The sequence below is a fragment of the Nicotiana attenuata genome, chromosome 3, assembly GCF_001879085.1.
Source record: "Nicotiana attenuata strain UT chromosome 3, NIATTr2, whole genome shotgun sequence".
Lineage (NCBI taxonomy): Eukaryota > Viridiplantae > Streptophyta > Magnoliopsida > Solanales > Solanaceae > Nicotiana > Nicotiana attenuata.
Genome location: NC_031991.1, coordinates 55,667,363 through 55,686,832, shown reverse-complemented (window position 1 = coordinate 55,686,832; position 19,470 = coordinate 55,667,363). Strand labels below are relative to the sequence as shown.

Below are 19,470 nucleotides of genomic sequence, written 5' to 3'. Positions count from 1 at the left end.
GCTGGAGTTCTAGTGTACTTATGCTGGAACTCCATCATATTATGTTGGAGTTCCAGCATACTTATCTTGGAACTCCAGTATAATATGCTGAATTCAAGTATACTTATGCTGGAAAGCACTAGCATGGTTCGCTTCGGCCGTGTCTCTCCAGCATAATATACTGGCGTATTTTTCGGGTTTGAACAGTGTTTTCGCTCAGATTTATCTTTATATGAAAAATGGCTAAATTTCAATTACTTTTGAAACTGAGCTATTTTTGAACGACCACTTGTAAATCTGGCTATTTTTGAATTTCTCCCCCCCTGTAACGGGCCTCATTGAGCAATTGGGCTAAGTTTTGTCGTTTTTCGGCTCAAAGTGGAAGAGATGTAACGAATTTGTCCATATCCCGTTACGTATTGCTGAGTCAGATTCTAAACCCGAGAACTTACAAAGCTCCAATCACTTTCCTTCACTGTCTGAAAATTCTCCGCTCTCTTTTTTCCTCTCTTTCCCGAGAAAAATTCGCGCATGCACTGTCAGAAATTCAATTTATTCACTTTCTAGGTATTTTTTCTAACTCCTTTACTTCCATTTTCTGCTGCTAAGGTATTTGCAAAAAATTCTTGGTTTTTGTGATTAATTTTATCTTAAGTTAAGCAAAATCGTGCTATGAGTCAGTAATTACAGTTTCTGAGTTTAACTTGATCTGGCTGTTAATCTTTTTTCTTGATCATTGATTACGGAATCCTCAAGTTGATAACTTATCTAGCGGAGCTTTCGAAGTTTCTGTTATTGGATATCATGTTCAATTAAAATCTGCTTTCTTTGATGCTCAGTTGACCTAATTTTATAATGTGCTAATTAAAGTTGTTAACTTTAGTTAATCTGCTGTATGAAACCTCTTTTCTTTTGATTTATGCTTCATCAGTCCCTTAGAATGGGGTAGATAGGAGTTGATCAGTAATGGGAAGGCATTCATTTCAATATCTATAAACGGTGACAATTGCTCAGTCTATTTGATCGAATTGATAGGTGTTGAAATTTTATAAATATGATAGGAATGGAAACAGCAACCCTAGTCGCCATCTTACAAACTATGCTTTTAGAAGAGAATGGATTTACTGTGTGATTCAGAACCCTGATGCTATGAATAGCTAGGTATCCAACTGTTTTGACTAAATTGCTCGAGGTGTCAATCATGTGTTTTATAGGCAAATGAGCAGCAGAGGTGGTGGAACTACAGATACTCCTTTTCTAAGGAACTACAGGCTTGGAAAAACTCTTGGCCATGGATCCTTTGGTAAAGTTAAAATTGCTGAGCATTTGCAGACTGGGCACAAAGTGGCTATCAAAATCCTTAACCGTCGAAAAATGAAGACTCCCGACATGGAGGAAAAATGTATGAAGCTCATGCCTGGGGTATCTTTATGTTATCAATAGATGTGGTTTCTGTTTTTTCTTTTTCTTTACATCATGAACGTATTTTCGTGAAGTTTAAAACAAGTTTATTTGAATCACGTCTTGGTTTAGTTCATTTGTATTTAGAAGGTCATTCACGGGGCCTCTAAATTTACTCTTTCTTTGTGCAGTGAGAAGAGAAATAAAAATATGTAGATTATTTGTGCATCCACATGTCATACGACTCTACGAAGTAATAGAGACACCATCAGATATATATGTTGTGATGGAGTATGTTAAGTCTGGTGAACTCTTTGATTATATTGTAGAAAAGGGAAGGTTACAGGAAGATGAAGCTCGCCATTTTTTTCAGCAGGTAGAGTCGATTTTTTATCTTGGTCTTTTTATGAATGTAGTTTCTTTTTTCACTGAAATCATAATTGGTTGGTTGTTTCACTGGGGGCAGATTATTGCTGGTGTAGAGTACTGCCATAGGAACAGGGTGGTTCATCGGGACCTTAAGCCTGAGAATCTGCTTTTGGATGCAAGACGCAATGTAAAGATAGCAGATTTTGGCTTGAGCAACATTATGCGAGATGGCCATTTTCTGAAGACAAGTTGTGGAAGTCCAAATTATGCAGCCCCTGAGGTGGAAACATGTACAGTTTTGTTATCTTTAAGATAACCATTTCTCTTTTTAGCTGGTAGGCTGAAGTCATATCGACAACATTTATTTGCAGGTTGTCTCTGGGAAACTTTATGCTGGTCCCGAGGTAGATGTTTGGAGTTGTGGCGTTATCTTATATGCTCTTCTTTGTGGTACACTTCCTTTTGACGATGAGAATATTCCTAACCTTTTCAAGAAAATAAAGGTACATCCATTGATATACTTTTCTGTCTGGTTTCCCTTGATTTTCCGAGCTTTTACAGTTGAAGTAGTGGTTCTTTACATGGTTGACAATGTGTCATTCAGAGTGGGCTCTACACCCTTCCAAGTCATCTATCAGCTGGAGCTAGGGATTTGATACCAAGGATGCTAATTGTTGACCCTATGAAGCGGATAACCATGACTGATATTCGTCAGCACCAGTGGTTCAAAACTCATCTTCCTCGGTATTTGGCCGTCCCTCCACCTGATGCTATGCAACATCTCAAAAAGGTAAATATGACATTACTTTGGTAAGAACAAAGGTTATCTTGTATGTTGCTGAAAGGATTCCAATTGATTTTACCCCTTTTTTGTCGACTGCTGCCTCAAATCCAACTTAATACGCTGCTGCATTTCCGGTAACTTATACTGGACACTGGTTTTTGTGGTTTCTCCACTTGTTACTCCTGTATTTATTCAAGTGGTAACATAAAAGAATCATCAAGTATAATAGACATCAAAACATTGTTATCAATCTTCACTTCCTTTTACGACATTAGGGAAAACTTATGTATCTTGCTGCCATTTCAGAGGATTTTGTTTGACTGGAGATGTCAAAAGCTTATCACATCTATCCTATATATCTCGTTCCTAATGCATATTATTGTTTGTTTATTAAATGCTTGAGGTATGCAATTCTTTCTCTTTACCCATTCCTGCTGATACTATAAGCTGTCTTGCTTACAACTCTGCAGCTTGATGAAGAAATTCTCCAGCAAGTAATGAGGATGGGGTTTGATAGAGACCAGTTGCTCGAATCTTTGCAAAAGAGATTACAAGACGATGTATGTTGCTTCTTACATCATTACCTGCGACTCTGTCTTTTGGCATCACTACTTTTTTCTTCTTGTAGTTATTCTCCATTGCATATGCTTACTAAGGGGTATTGGAAAAGGGAAAAAAAATCTAGCAATTGTAGATATACTTGAATTTTACATTTCTACCTAGAATTTGAGGCTTTTCAATGTTGCTCCTTTGGGGGGGGGGGGGGGGGGGTTTTGTATGCACATGATGCAACTGAAGTTTGGGCTTGCATTCAATCAAATTGATTGCAAAGGGATGAATTGTAGTCAACCTTTTAATTATTTCAGCTTGTTTATTCCTTATATGTCTGTCTCAGGCTACTGTTGCATACTATCTGGTGTACGACAACCGTTCCTTGGCTTCCAGTGGCTATCTAGCAGCTGAGTTTCAGGAATCTGTGGTATGCTAAAGTCATTATCTTTCATAGCATAAATTTTTTGGGCTGTTATTTATTACCCTTTCTGTCAAAAAGAGTATGTGAAATGCAGAACCATTGTGCTGTTGTGTGATCGTCATGAACTATTCTGCCTACTGTGTCACTTCATATAGGAAAATTATAATTTGTGAAAATCCCTTCACATGGAGATACTCTGACTACGGACATGCTGCTCTTTTTTTGCACAAATTAGGATGAAGAGATGCTACTATGTTCTGCAGTTCTCCAACTATATCCTAATTCTGATTCACCTAGCGCTTTCTGTATTATCTCTGAATTTCTTACTGATCGTATCAGAGTCTAAAAGTAGTGTTACAACTCAGAACTAGAGCATTTTAGAACCTCTTTTGTGTTTGGGGTTGGGGGAAGAGGTAGCTGTTCCCCTGATATTTGCTTGATTGAATCCATTGGCTTTCTTGAATATGAAGGTGCAAAGCATGTCAAGAGTCATATTCTTTTGCATATGACTAATTTCAAGATCCGCTACTATGGTTCACATTGTCACTCTTATTACAAGTTTCAGTTCTGGCTTTACACAATATTACACTCGTAACTTCGCTATCTATTCCCAAGTTTAGAACTATGCTTCTTCAAATGTCACATAACTATTTACTATAGCCTCAAGTATTCCACATTCATTAGGTTGACCTTGATATTTACTTTTTTGTGTTTCTTTAGGATGGTTATTCTCCAGGATTGTTTCCAAATCTTGATCTACAGCTGTCCACTGGGAATGGAATTTCTCAAGAAGCGAATTTGAGACACCCATTTTCCAAAGAGAAAAAATGGCTAGTTGGACTTCAGGTTAGTTGTCTTGCAGTATATGTAGTGGAAAGATTGTATGAATTTCCTCAATTTCATCGTTGATTACTTTGTCAGTCTCCAGCAAATCCACGGGAGATCATGAATCAGGTTCTTCGGACTCTGCAAGAACTAAATGTTCGATGGAAAAAAATTGGGCACTATAATATGAAGTGTTTATGGTGTCACGATCTTGATTTTCATAGCATGGCCAGCAATCATATGAATGATGATCATTTTATTAGCAATGCGACTGCCCTAAGTACGCATTTACAGCCACAAACAGCTGTGAAGTTTGAAATGCAGGTATAATCATCTCTTTGTTCCATTATCTTTCAACATAGTGATTTTTTTCATATATTTGATAACTGATGCATAAATTTGGACAGCAGTTTTTGTGTCAGTTCTAATCTATCGTCTATGACCGAGCATCTAGTATTCAGTTACATCGATCGCTGAATCATGTTCACCAAAAAAAGGGAAAATAGAAAAATTCATTCAAATACGGAATACCAGTGATTCTACTAGTAGGAGCTTTTTTTTTTTCTACGGAAAAGGGCCAAATATACCAATAGTATTACGGCAGGGATATATTTGAACCCAAAGTATAACTAAGGGTATATTTAGACCTTTTCTCATAGTACATGGGTATATTTGGCTCTTTGCTGTTTTTTCTATTTGAATCTCCCTAATGTGGATTTGGGTAAATCCTGTTGCAGCTCTACAAAACTCCGGACGACAAATACCTACTTGATCTCCAAAGAATTAGCGGTCCGCAGTTCCTCTTCTTGGATTTCTGTGCTGTTTTCATTATGCAGCTGGAGGCACCACAATGATTGGAAAGAAAGAGGATGTCTGGAGCAATTGTGTATTTTGCTGACAATGAGAAACCTTGTTGTACATATCAATGTGAATGGTTTTCTAGTGTTGTTTTTTCACAATTATATTGTGTTCATGTTTTTATATGGGTCGGTTTTTTTACCAGAAGTAAGCTTTTCCTGATTCATACTCTCTACAAGTGAGGAGCTCTCAGCTTTCTTTCCTACTGATTATAGTGTTCTGACATACACTTGTTTTGGTGTTTTCTCTCAATTAAGATTATACAATATACTTTGCTCAAATTCTTGCCACACTTTTACTTTTAATCTGTCCTAATACTTCTCTACACGAGATACGGGTGAGGTCTGCGTATATACTACCGTCTCCAGACCCCACTATGTGGGATTATACTGGGTTTGTTGTTGTTGTTATTGTTGTTGTACTGTCCTAATACTTCTATCTGCTTCAGTTATGTGAAATGTATTACCACAGTATCTTAAATACTACAAAAAGTTGTACAAATATACTTCTATACATTCCAGTAAAATTTTATCTTTTAGTTCATTCTATTTCTGCGTAAAAACCAATTTATGCACCGGTCTATGTAAGAAACTAAGCTTCAAGTCGCAACTCATACAACCAATTTATGCATGTAAGAAGTGTAGAACAATCTAGTTCGTAATAATAACCATTATCTATAGACGCTTCCCATATTGGGTAAAGTATTAAATTAACTCATATTTCCTTTCAAATACCGAAATCAGAATGGAGTTTTGACACAATCAAGATTTCGACGATGTCATAAGACATTACCACCCGCTTTAGCAAAGGAACGTTGGCGGTCGAAACTGAATTAAGGAGATTGAGGAACTTCAACGCAATATTCTGCCATCTAACAGTTTACAGGTTTTTGTCAGTTCTATTGGAAAACAACAATAAGTATGGAAAAATAACACCTGAGTGAAGATAAATCTGTAAATATAGCTACAAGTACTTAAAAGTGAAACTCAATTAGATCCTCTTATACAGACAAACTTAGGGATGTCTCCAGTCAATCATGACCTAAACAGGAAATCAATCACAGATAAACCAAGATTGCTTGAGAAGTAAAGTAAAAACATCAAAAGCAGAAAATCAAAAAATAAAATAAAAAGGAGTTGGTGTAATATCAGTTATCTTCCTTGAAAATCTTCTAAGAACATAGGAGAACCAACCACCACTCCAGAATCATCATTGATGTTAATTAGCTGCTCCTCTTTATTGGCCTTCAGATTCGTCCCAGGTTGTTCTGAAGAACTTGGCTTTGAATTTTCATTCTCATTCTCCTCCGGAAGATCAGTCTGTGGGGATGCTCCTTCAAGTTGCAAAGCATATTCTAAGTTCCACAAAACATCTCCCATTGTAGGCCTATCAACCCCATATTCTGCCAAGCATTTCTCTGCAGCTTCCACATATTTCCTTAACGCCTCGGGCCTAATGGTTCCTGCAAGATTAGGGTCCATGATCTTCTCCAGAGAACCCTTTCTGTGCTGCTGCATTGCCCACTCTGCTAAATTTACTTGTTCCCTTGGCAATGCTGGATCAAGTGCAGGCCTTGCACATAATACCTCAAATAGGACTACCCCAAATGAGTAAACATCAGATTTTTCTGTTAGTTGTTGTCTTCTGAAGTATTCAGGATCAAGGTAACCAAAACTACCCTTCACTGCTGTGCTAACGTGCGTTTGCTCCAGTGAAGGTCCGGTTTTTGACAAGCCAAAATCAGCCATCTTTGCAACAAAGTTCTCATCCAGGAGGATGTTTGTGGTTTTTATATCGCGGTGTATTATTCCTTGAGTTGATCCAGTGTGAAGGTAGTGTAGTCCTCGAGCAGCTCCTATGCAAATTTCGAGCCTTTGTCTCCATGATAGTGTTGGCAAAGTGGAACCATAAATGTGGTCGCGAAGAGGACCATTAGACATGTACTCATAGACAAGAATCATTTCTGATTGTTCATCGCAATACCCAATGAGTGAAACAAGATGTCTATGCCTAAGCTTGGATAGCAACTCAATTTCAGTTCTGAATTCGTTTATACCTTGTGAGGATGATGGATTTCCTCGTTTTATGGCGAGTTTTATTCCATCTTCCAATTCACCGAGGTAGACTTTTCCGAAGCCTCCAACACCAATGACTGCCTTTTCATCAAAGTTTTTTGTTGCAATCTTGATTTCATTGAAAGTGAAAAGCCGGCCAAAGTTGAGGCCAGAGGATATGATTGTTGAACAACTAGTCTTGCTCTTGCTTGACATGAAACTACAGTAACTGGCATTGAGAGGAAGCCAAGAAGAGAATGTCTTCTGTCTTTCCCAACCATTTTTTGGTTTCTGTCGCCACCTAACAATGCCCATTACAAGCAGTACTATTGCTGTAACCCCCATTGCCAATCCAAAAGCAGCAGCAATTCTCATACCGCGAGATTTTGGCACTAGGCCTGCATTCGGTCCACCAGATGAGAACAGCCCATCCAAACTTCCTGCCATGTTGCTTATCTTCATGACCTCTAACCCATTGAGGATGGCATTTGGGAGGCTAGACAGAACATCAGCCGCGGGCCCCACCTGCACGATGATCGAGCCATTGGTGATGGCAGTGGCATTGAGCACAAAGTCTTTGTAATAAGGGGTGGCCAAATCTGAAGTGAGTGTTGAGAGGTCAAGACTAGAGACCCCCATTATCTCATTAATATAGACATTGAAGTATAACTCATTTAGGCCTTTGCTAACAATATCACAGAAATGCATTCTGATCAAGTAGGAAAAGCTCGGATCAACGTTCATCTCCCACGTTAGCTTAAAATTCGAGTTTGCAACCCCAGCATCAGCCATCCTATCAGCTGTGGCATAAACCCAACGTGGAGCAATCAAAGGCGTTGCACCTCCATCCGGATATTTGATCGTCTTAGGAGGAACCGACACATTCTGAGCTCCTTGTGGAAACACCATATACTGATCATCAGGCAACCATGTCCTCCACAATGTATCATTTTTAGGTGTGACAATTGACCCTCCAATATTAAGCCGATAACTTACTTCAAACGCGAATTTAGACAAGCCATTGAAATCACCAACAGGAGAAACTGCAGCAGCTGAATCAGGAATGAGATCATCTGGTGCTGAGACAAACTCAATAGCATTGATAAAAGCAAAAGATTTCTTCTGAGGTGAAAATTTGAGGGTAAATTGAGATGAAGTAATATTAATAAGATACTCTTTGAACAGTGTTTTACTAGTATCCTTCACTGAGAAATCATGCAGTAAAACAATACTATCACAAGAAACACTGAACATAGCACTTGTTAGATTGTAATTTGGATGTGAAAGAGGATAAAAATACAAACGCACCCAATGCCTGCCTGGTTGAAAAACAAGAAATCTATACAAAGATTCACTTTCAAATATTCTTGCTGTTTGATACAACAAAGATTCAGAAGAAAAAGAAACCTTTTCTTGTAAAGATTTAACAGAAGCTAAAATAGTCTGATCAGTAGACAAGTAAGAAGCAGATTGAGGATCAGACTTAAAAGTCCTTCCATCATCAAGCAATGTAGTATCAGGGGATCCACAATTGATCAGATAAGTATCAGCTGGTGTAAATTTTCCTTTAGAAGTTGAAGTGGCTATATTTGCAAAATACAGTACAAGAAAAGCAAAAATGACAAAATGGTGTTTTCTTCCTCTCATATTTTGTTGTGTGAGAGCAAGATTCTTGATGTTAGAATTACTAGTAGAATTTTTGAATAGACATAAGGATAGCAAATAGTGTAAGAGTAGCACGTTTATGTTTGTAAAGGTCAAGAAGAATATTGTGAGCTTAATGAAATGGCTAAAAATGAAAGAACATTAGTTGTTAACATGTTAGCATAGAACGTGCCATCTTGTATAGTTGTTTGAAAAATGTAGACTTTTTCTTGGAAGAATTTAGTATTTGAGAGCTTTTTTCTGTTAAGTCCCCACAAACAGTTTTAAATTATAAGAAATGATTTGATTAACTAACAACAAACACAAAAGTCCAAAAGCGCGTATCCAGCTGGGAATATAATGCTTAAAGAAAAGATTGTTAATTAGTTGACCTTTGAAGGGAAATGGCTATCATCAATAGCAGAATCAGATAATCTGCCTTAGCTTATGCAAGTTGTGGGACCAAATCACCCAAGTTTTTGGAATTTTAATTTATCTTCATTAATGCCAGTTAAGTAAGTTGGGATTATGGTCTCTCTTATTGTCCCTAATTCTCTAATCAACTGATTTTTTCGGTTAATTAAAACGATTATTGATCTAAACTAACTAATTGATGGAGAAAAAAGTAAGAGCCTTGAAAGGTAATTGCTTCCTTGTACGCAAAATATTGTAGCTGGAATGAACATAGCAATAAGTCCATTTGCGAATACTTAATAAAATCAATTTACATTCATCCTTGTATGGCATAAAGAAAGCTGAAAACAATAACTACACCTCGAATCCAAGCAAATTGATAGTCGGCTATGTGAATTCTTACTGTCCATATTTTGCCGCGATAAGAGTCGTTACATGTCTGAAATATGGATAAAAACTATTGAAATCAAATAGGCCTTATATAAATGAGCTTTATACAATATCAATCATTTTTTCAATAAATAAAAAAATCAGTCATATAGTATAAATAGTGGAATTAATTACATATCGACCAAAAAATTCATTGTAGCCGGCAGCCTTGTCCTTCTGCTTTTATTTAAAGGAACTATAACATGTTCACCAAATATTATTGAAGTTGGCAGCCTTGTTCTTCTGTTTTCACGTAAAGGAATCCTCGCCTTATCCTCTACAGATAAATTAAGCACAATCAACAAATAATAAAAAAGGGATATTAGTGCCTAAAAACGCGGCTTTTTGACCATCTACACGTATATCTAATAATTCCTTTCGCTTTTTTGTGTTTTTTTTTTTCTTCCTGAATCCCCTTAGTAAAAATCCTGCTTCCGCCGGGTCAACGGCCATTAGCCAGTGCTCATGATGTTACAAGCAACGTCCACCGTATCTCTAGAAGCAGGTCTAATTTCTCAAGTGTGTTAAGAAGCATTTATTCGGGCAACAAAACATAAATTACTATTAATGTCTACTAATACTTTTTAAAGCTTGATCATGGATGCACCCAAAAGCCATGAAAAAGCCTATACATAATGGAAAATTTCAGCAACTCAAACTCACGATCCTATCTCCTTTAATACTTGTTATGTGCGTTGATAAAAAGCCATTTCAACCTCTCGTCAATCATGTACTATATACCTCTACTTTGATACTCCTTTTTTGCCATTGTGCTAAGAATCCAACAATTTTTAGCCGAGGGTCTTTCGGAAACAACCTCTCTACCTTCATAATATAGGTATAGGGGTAAGGTCTGTGTACACACTACCCTCTCCAAACCTCACTAGTGGGATTTCACTGCGTTTGTTGTTGTTACAACTAAGAATCCAACAATTACGAAGATCATGGTAATAGCAGCATAAGTATAGAGTAAATCAGAATGAAGACAGAAAAATAGACAATTAGAATTGTTAATATCTTACTGATGATCTTGAATAAGCCTCGAAACCAGCAGAACTCGGCGTCATTGATACAAGTAGCATCAACAGCTGAGATAAGAGCAAAAAGCAAGTAGAGTTTGTGAGAGAGCAGTGAGGTGAAAATGTGATGAAGCTACGAAATTCGTCGTTTAGTTTTACTGTGTATCGCGGGATCGACCCACCGTTCACAACAAAAGAATAACCTAAGTCAATAACAGTCCAGGTCTTTACAATAAAGAATAGTTGAAGTCAACAATACATCTCTCTGAAAGAGGAGAGTTGGGTTGAGGATCCATCAATATTGGAAATGTGGATCAAAAAATGTTGAAATCAAATAAGCCTATATATATGAGCTTTACACAACAATCAATCATATATTACAAATAAGAATTAATTACATATCGACCAAAAATTCATTGCAGCGGCAGCCTTGTCCTCCTGCTTTCATGTAAAGAAACTATTACATGTTCACCAAATATTATTGCAGTCGGCATCCTTGTTCTTCTGCTTTCATGTATAGGAGTCCTCGCCTTATCCTCTGCAGAATAAATTAAGCACAATCAACAAATAGTAAAAAGTGACTAATCAAGAAAGAATCCCAGAGAAAAGATATAGAACATTCCACTTGTAATAGCTCCTCAAGTAATTCAAGGGATATTAGTGCTTAAGAAACATGGCTTTGACAGAGACGGATTCAAGATTTTAATTTCATAGGTTCGATCTTTAAGGGTTCTTAGCAGAACTCAGTGTACTATTCAAATTATGGGTTAAGACCTAATATTCGTTGAAAGTTTCGGGATTTTCACATAAAATCCTTACTCCCCATCGAAAATACTGGGTTCGGATGAACTCAATGTCGAAGCATTAGATCCGCCCTTGGCTTTATACCTACGAGTACGTTTCTAATCCTTCTTGTCCTATGTTAGAATATGTAAGGCAATTCGCTTTAGTTGCTCAGCTGCCCTTTTAGCCTAGTGCTCAAGACATGCTACAAGCAACCTCCATTGGCGTGGCGAGACCTTGTTCTTGAAGAAAGGAGTTCAAGAAAAAGATAGTTTAAATGAAGTGCTAAAGAACAAATACCTCATGTGTATCTCTTATCTGAAGCAGGTCTAATTTCTCTGTTGGTCTACGACTGGTCAGGGTTGTAAGCTGCATTTATTCAGACGCCAAAATATAACTAATTCATGTCTACTACTTGTTTTTAACTTGAACATGGATTCAAGTGTTACCCAAAAACTTAAACGCTCAGGATCCTGTGGCGATGGCATCAATCCTTCAGCTTTGAAGAGTTCTGCGCGTCTACGATCTGCAGGCAAAGTCTAGGTCATGATGTTACCAAAAGGATATTAGCCAAAAAGAATAGCTCTACTAAATACACAAAGCAGAAACACTAAGGTCAGTTCTCTGCTGAAGCCATCCAATATATTACTAGATTGACAAGGACGACAAGTTTTCCAGGTCATGTTCACCCGATTTTGATTGATAAAACTATTTTTTGATAGTTCAAAAGGTTCCATTGATATCACACCAACAAGGTGTGGCATTTACGGAAGTGCGGTAGCATGTATATCAAGCCTTCAAAAATCTAACACCTATCAATGCAAGTGGTACTTCTAGTTTCAAAATCTATCTATGAAAGTGTTGTCGCTATGTATTGAAGGATCAAAAGACATCAAATCGCTATTACCAAAAAAAGAACATCAAATCTCATCCCACAAATGGACCTATTACAATCATTTGCCACAAAGGAGACAAGAAAAGGAAAACTCTATTAATGACTTTACCTCCTGCCACTTCTTGTGCGTTCCTCAACCACTGTTGAGCAAATGCCGCCGCCTTATTTGCCATCTCCAGTAACTATCAGCAATTGACAAATTACAATTGAACATTTATAGCTAAGACACTTGAGCGACAAGCTAGAGTTTGAAATGCATTAAGCGGTTGACAATGAATTAGTTCCTGGTGAAGCAAGGCACAAATGCGCACAGAGTATACAAGTACATACACACAAATACACACAGTATATATCAGTAAGCATTGAGAGACGGAAACGAGCTATTTCCATCATAATTCAATGGTCAATAAGAGAGAATGGAAACATTTTCTCATATGAAATATAAGGCTGTCAATTATCTAGTTGAATTTTCAGAGGAATCCCGAAAAAACATTTTGCCCAAAAAATACTCAACCAGAGAGACACAAGAAACAAGAAACTTTCTTTTAGCAGGTAAAGAAGAAAAGATTCATATGCCACAAAAATAAAGATCCTACATGAAATGGATCAACAAATCTCTCTCAGAGGAAATGCTGTACAACTTACTTCATGCCTCTCTCTTGTTCCTTCCGCTGGGCATATATCCTGTATCCATTCAACCTCCGCAACACGATACCTTCATAATAATGGCCAAGGAAAAATATAAAAAAGCAAGCTTAAGCAAGCATAAAGTAGCAAAACAATGGAAAAATAATAGCATCGGTGCTGCGCTTAATATTTTGGGATGGCATATTGGATCCAACCTCCTGACTCACTGCAAAGCAATAAAAGGACTAATCCAGATATTTCTAATATCCCCTCTCCATAGTAAAATTTCACATATTGGCTTTTTTTATTTGATAGAGAATTTACTTCTGAGAAATAAATTAAAAAGGAAAATCATTTTCTTCAAAACGTTTGTATGAAAGGAAAAGGAAAGTTCAAAACAAGAGGAAACCAATTCCTTCAAGTTCCTACACTTTTCCCAGGACTAGAGGATTTACTTCTGAGAAATAAATTAAAAAGGAAAATCATTTTCTTCAAAACGTTTGTATGAAAGGAAAAGGAAAGTTCAAAACAAGAGGAAACCAATTCCTTCAAGTTCCTACACTTTTCCCAGGACTTATTGTGAACTTTTTGAACTGCTTTTCCTACATATCTCCTGCTTACATAAACGCACAGGAAAGGTCAGAAGTTACTTTTCTGCATTTTCCTTTATTCTTACTACTTTTTAAACTTAACTACCCATTTCCATCTCTACCAATAAAGAGTTGGTAATTGAACTAACCCGTCTTGATCCCAATATTGTACGATGCGACATCTACGTCGACTTTCAACCTGCATAAATTTGTGACAAATCAGACACAAATTGAAAGAACTTTGAAGATTTGTATGAAGAAAGAAAAGATTCAGCAGAATTTCGGCTAACTTATGGTGGAACATTTAGACATGACAAAACCACTGACGGAAACAACAGCTTTTTTAATTCATCCTTAAAAGAGAAACAACCAAAACCAGGGTTTATTTGGCAAGGAAAAAAAATTCTCAATTTGCTGAAGGGAAAGTTGGTCTCAGTGTTCAAGAAGAACATTTTCACTTGCTTAGGGGCACAAAAAGTAGCTATAGTGTTCATTTTGACACAAACGGTCAGGTGCACCAAGGATATTGTACATGGATGCTATATTATACATGCTTTATTGTGTGGTAAAGAAAGTTGATTATTTTACACTTAAAAGTCCTCATATAGCAGTTAGCACCCTCATATTAATGAACTCGTAAGTAGTAAATAAGCAATGCTAAAGGAAGGCTCATGGTACAAAAAAAAAGGCAGATAATGGGATGAGACAAAGAGCTGATATTCACCTCCAGATAGAAACGCCCGTCTGGAAGTGGCTCACATCTACACGAAGAGATGCAGGTTATCAATTTCTATAAAACAAGAATAAAATGATGGAATCTTTAGAAGAATAAACGTAAAAGATATCCCCAAAATCTGAACAGCTCGCAAAACACCTACTCTATAATCTCCACTTCACAAGCATAATCAGCTATCGAACCCGTCGTAGGATCAACAACAGCCTGCATGATTAATGGTGAAGCCTCAGCCAAAAGTGAAGACTGCAAAACCAATAATAACAACTGCGGAGAAATCAAAGGAAACTACCATTCCCATTCGACGATTTCCTTCCATTATCCTCCTAACCTGTTTCAACAAAACAATTTGTAAACTTCTGCAAGACGAACTAAAATAGGAGGCCATCTCTTGCAAAAGTAAGCAGGCCTCACAGATTGAGCGGTATCGTTTTTTTTTTGGGAGAATTAACTAAATAGGATAATCCTACTTCTTTTTTTCAATAACTAGAACTTCTACTATTGGTGATAAGTTCAACCATCCACACATTTTTTACCTAATCTTATCATTATGTCAAAGTAGCACAAAAGTAAATTTTCTTTCAAACCTTTTTCTTCTCATCTATATATCTAGTAAACTAAGACACAACAATTGGGGCCATAGGTAATAGAACTCTTTTTTTTTTTTTTTTTTTGAGAAGAAAAGATCTGGAAATACAATAATGATGGTTCATCTAGGTCGTGACAACCATGCGAAAGAGGCAAAACTGCATTCTACACTAATACTCAAGAATATAATAGTTAAGCAGCACTCACCATAAGTCTGTAACGAGGTTCAAAAATGTTAAGTGCAAGCTTCTCGCATGGTAGAATAACGTCCATGACAAAAAGAGGCAGCAAGTCAACACCAAGGTTTATAAGACTGTCATTCTCAGCCTTCCTTTCAGCATATTCCTCGGGAAAATTCTTTTCTATTATGTTATTCAATGTTACACTGAAAAAGTGCAAAATAAGAATGAGGCAGTAGCCACACAAGACAAAATATAGATAAGGCAATCTTAGCCACATGGGACAAAAATGTGTTCAATAAACTCATTAATATTAGTGAGAACAGTCATCAAGGAGTGTAAAGGTACAGACACGATATTTCATTCCTTTTGCAGGAAGACTTTTGGTCCAGACAATCCATCTCTTTTATAGCATTAAAAGAGAGGAAGCAACGAAGCATGTGACTGAATGACGAATACCAGTAGGATCAATTACTATCCCAAAAAGAAAAAGAAAAATAGAGAAGCTGTAGTCTCAGCAGTAAAGTGTAAAACGAAGTACAATGGGAGGATGTACCATAAGCAACTAACCTGATTGCACATGTTCTGGGACTAATGAAAAGAACTGTTCGGCACAATGGGCATCTGTTATCTAGAAAAAATTTCATCCAAAGAGTAAAATAAGAGTAAGGAGATGAGAATACGATGGTCGTAATTCAATATATAAAAAGAAGCCGAGGTAGATAGGTAGGCAAATATAAAACTTACATCGGTCCATTGATTGGAAGAGGCATGCACGGCAAAAAGAATGTCCACAAGGAGTTGTTATAGGTTCATATAATAGCTTTAAGCACAGAGTACAGTCAAAATCATCACTGCGCTGTGGTATCCCGTGGCTTCTCGTTCCAAGTGTAGCTTTGATCGATTTCTCCAAATTTAGAAGGGGATTGCTACATCGCAGAAGAAACAGTGATTAAGAACTCACCACATAATCAAACTTTATCAAAATGCTTCTGGGAAACAGAAACAAACATGGAAAGCATGCTATAGTTATGCAAATTACCATAATTTGCTTTACCTTAGAGGATTCACTTGAAGGCCTGAACGGATTACATCTTGGGCTAGCTCATTTTTTTCTAACTGGCAATTCAAGAAATATGAGATGAGTGTCCAAAAAGATTATCAGCCAACCAAATACTTAACAAGAGATTGGAAGTATGGCAATCACCTTCACTACATTCAAACAGTTACAAACTAGTTCACTAGTAAAGAAATAAGCATTTGACGAGATAACATAAGACCATTGAGTGAATTAGACAATTGAAGTATGTGCCACTCTCATGATAGAACAACGAATATTACGTCGTCCCCACACACTAGGACAACCCCAAATTAGTTATTTCCCCACCTCAAAGTATAAAGAGTTTAGGAAACAACAAAATAAGGAAATAGAAAATTAGGCTATGTTCCAAAGTCCACCCATGTTGAAACCATGTGTTTTTCAAGTTAATGATGCACAACATATAATGTCCTTACCAAAATGAGTGAGTTTGCCTTCAGAATATATGAGTTTACTGAATTGTTCTGCAGATGCATCACCTTCTCAGCATCCTTTAATGCAAGCTGACATTGAAGTAAAACAATTTAAATTTGCTGCAAAACCTCGTATTGAGAAGATTGAAATCATAGACTATAGCAAAAATCAGACATACCCCAGCAAGTGTTGTAGGATCCAACCCACTCAATGGCCTGTATTCTGAATCTGATGCAGTTCTACTTTTCAGAAATTGGCTAAACCTGGACGAAAAACTAAGTTCAGCCACTTGGGAACTGGCTAGCAGTCAAATAGAAAACACAGAGTAAAGATGGCAAAGTCAACAGAGATGAATCACAATGGAACATTCAATATGCATAAGTACCAGGCATTAAATAAAATTTACCTGAGGTATGAAGCGCATCTGTTGCTAAGAATAATAGGATCATTTGGCCTAGTGTTGTTAGCTCTTGTGTAACAATTGATAGCCTGACCAAGGAAACAGACTAATTGAGAACAGAAGAAGATAAACGCAACTATGCAAGAACACAAGCCTTTTTAATCATGATCAAATAACACATTAAAGCCTGAAAATCATTCTTGTGAAGGGGCTAGTAATGGCCAACATTAACGAAAAATGTTGATCACTAGACTAGGCACTTGTATGTTGTCAGAACAACATCAAGAACATTACTTCAAACCAGACCCCTCAACCACCTTGAATTACCTGTGTCATGTAGTTACAGATGGATATTGGACCACATGCACTAAATTCAGATCCCTAAGTCTCAAGATTTTCTCCAAATCTTTAGATTATCGAACTGCCCGAGAAACTTCAACTCCTCAAGAAACACAGCAAAAAAAAAAAAAAAAAAAAAAGAAGCTAGTCCATTCTTCATAAACCATGAGAAAGGGAGTTCATAAACACTTCGGCTTACATCTTATGCATCTTTCTAATGCCTAAGATAAAAGTTTTGATTGCTAACAAAATAAATATTTTGAGTTACAGAATACAGAAAGGTACCATACCTCATAAAAAGAAGATGAAAAATAAAAGGACAAGGGTGTGTTTTGCTATGGGAAAAAATATTTTCCATGATGAACCATTTTCTAGTTTTCAGTTACCAAACAATATTTTCACGAAATTATGAAAGGAGGTCAGTTTCCTTTCCAAGTATCACTCACTCGTACTCCATATTACTTGCTTCAACCAACACCTAAACACTGTTTCGATCCTTTATGCTAAATATCACCAAAATACTATTCTCATGCCCTATCATCCAACTTTTATGATCAAATATGCCACCTACTTATACCCAACCAAATGATAGACATGGTTCATAAGATGATTTCCCAAAGTGAAACATTTTTCAAAACTTCTTCTAGCAATGAAGAAGATACAGGCAAGATTCATGAGATCACTACTAACATAGCCAAGATTGTTAGAGATGAATATAATGGTTTCAGATATATGTGATCAATCAATTCCATATAAAGTTACCCCTGGAAACAAGTCATGTTCTTGGGATTCCCCAATTGCGACATTTCTGAAAGGCAATCAAGTCGAAGGCAGTTAAATTGCACGTCTCTTTCTGTTTTTTTTTATTGTTTCTTGGTTCGAAATCTTCAGTTCTCAATTCTTTAATAGACAACGTTAGTGAGTAACACAGGTACATTGACTAAAGAAAATATGTTTATCAAGAAAATGAAAATTTACCTCGTCCCATCTGTTCTCACGGTATGCTTTGTTGCCCGTTTGCACTATATCATATAGATGACTATACCTGTCCCACGACATAGATGGCTCTCCTTCATTGGCCTACATTCATCAAAAAATTCCAGAACAAGTAAGTATCAGAATCAAAGAGACTAAATAGACCAAACAGGAAATAAGGCCCAATAACGGTGGCCTTGTAATTGGGATTGAGAGAGAGAGAAAAAAAAATTACTGACCCATGGATAATCTTGAACATCATCAAGGCCCTCCAAACAAAACCCAGAAGAAGAAACAGAAACAGAAGCAGAAGCGTCGCCGGACATTGTAAGCGAGAAAAATTAAGAGAGCTATAATAGAAGAAGTACTAGTACTGAACTGAAGAAACTTAATTGCAGGTGAAGAAGGGTATAAAGGCGAATTGTAGTTGTATCGTGTTCTCCCAAGAATCCTTCATTACATACATGGACTGTATTCGTTTACGTGGTCCTTCACTCTCTCTATCCTCATCTTGGTCTTCTTTCTCTCTCTCTAGAATTTTTTTCAATCGTATACGATTTTGGCGTTACTGGGAGAGCTTTCGTTCTCAAGAATAAAGTACCCCAATTTTTTCACTTGGGGAAAAAAGGATTCAGAGGTAAAGTCTTCCATTCATATTTATAAGCCACAAATTGCACCAGCCGTTCCCTTTAAAAAAAAGGGATTGTGTCCCCAATAAAATAAATGAAAGTACTTTTCCCATCTTGATTTATGCGATAGTATTAATATTTTTATATTTAAAAATAATTTAATTATTTATTTCTTATTTTTCTCATATTAAATTTTTTTTATAACCACACAAATATTAGGATACGCTCTAATTGTAAATTTCAAAAGTTTTTCTTACTTTCCTAAACTCCGTCTCAGGTCAACCTGCTTTACATGTAAATTAAAACGGAGGGAGTACATAGTTTAATTTTCATCATCATTTTAAATATAATATTTTTAATTCTCTTCAAATTTTTAAAAATGGTAACCCCCGTTTTATATTTGTAAAATGCATAAAATTTCTTATTTTTCTCATATTAAATCAGCTTTTTCAAAAGGTATTTGGGAATAT

The 19,470-nt window shown here is 36.6% G+C and overlaps 2 protein-coding genes across 2 annotated transcripts; one reads left to right on the top strand and one right to left on the bottom strand.

Annotated features, from left to right (window-relative positions):
- On the top strand, positions 408-5,470 carry LOC109223804 (SNF1-related protein kinase catalytic subunit alpha KIN10-like). The gene is made up of 11 exons (XM_019388239.1): positions 408-546; positions 1,194-1,381; positions 1,572-1,756; positions 1,847-2,029; positions 2,121-2,252; positions 2,354-2,539; positions 3,004-3,093; positions 3,429-3,512; positions 4,227-4,352; positions 4,428-4,655; positions 5,069-5,470. Exons 2-11 carry the CDS (start codon positions 1,198-1,200, stop codon positions 5,183-5,185), a joined length of 1,515 nt encoding a protein of 504 aa, XP_019243784.1. The 5' UTR covers positions 408-546; positions 1,194-1,197; the 3' UTR covers positions 5,186-5,470.
- LOC109224388 (probable receptor-like protein kinase At5g61350) lies at positions 6,111-19,015 on the bottom strand. The gene is made up of 20 exons (XM_019388969.1): positions 18,611-19,015; positions 18,375-18,476; positions 17,064-17,146; positions 16,836-16,920; positions 16,660-16,746; positions 16,202-16,263; positions 15,892-16,073; positions 15,715-15,775; positions 15,173-15,350; positions 14,670-14,708; positions 14,523-14,584; positions 14,369-14,405; positions 13,794-13,843; positions 13,073-13,142; positions 12,537-12,609; positions 11,982-12,058; positions 11,833-11,901; positions 11,231-11,287; positions 10,753-10,818; positions 6,111-9,040 (listed from the first exon to the last, which is right to left on the bottom strand). Exons 1-20 carry the CDS (start codon positions 18,695-18,697, stop codon positions 6,341-6,343), a joined length of 4,227 nt encoding a protein of 1,408 aa, XP_019244514.1. The 5' UTR covers positions 18,698-19,015; the 3' UTR covers positions 6,111-6,340.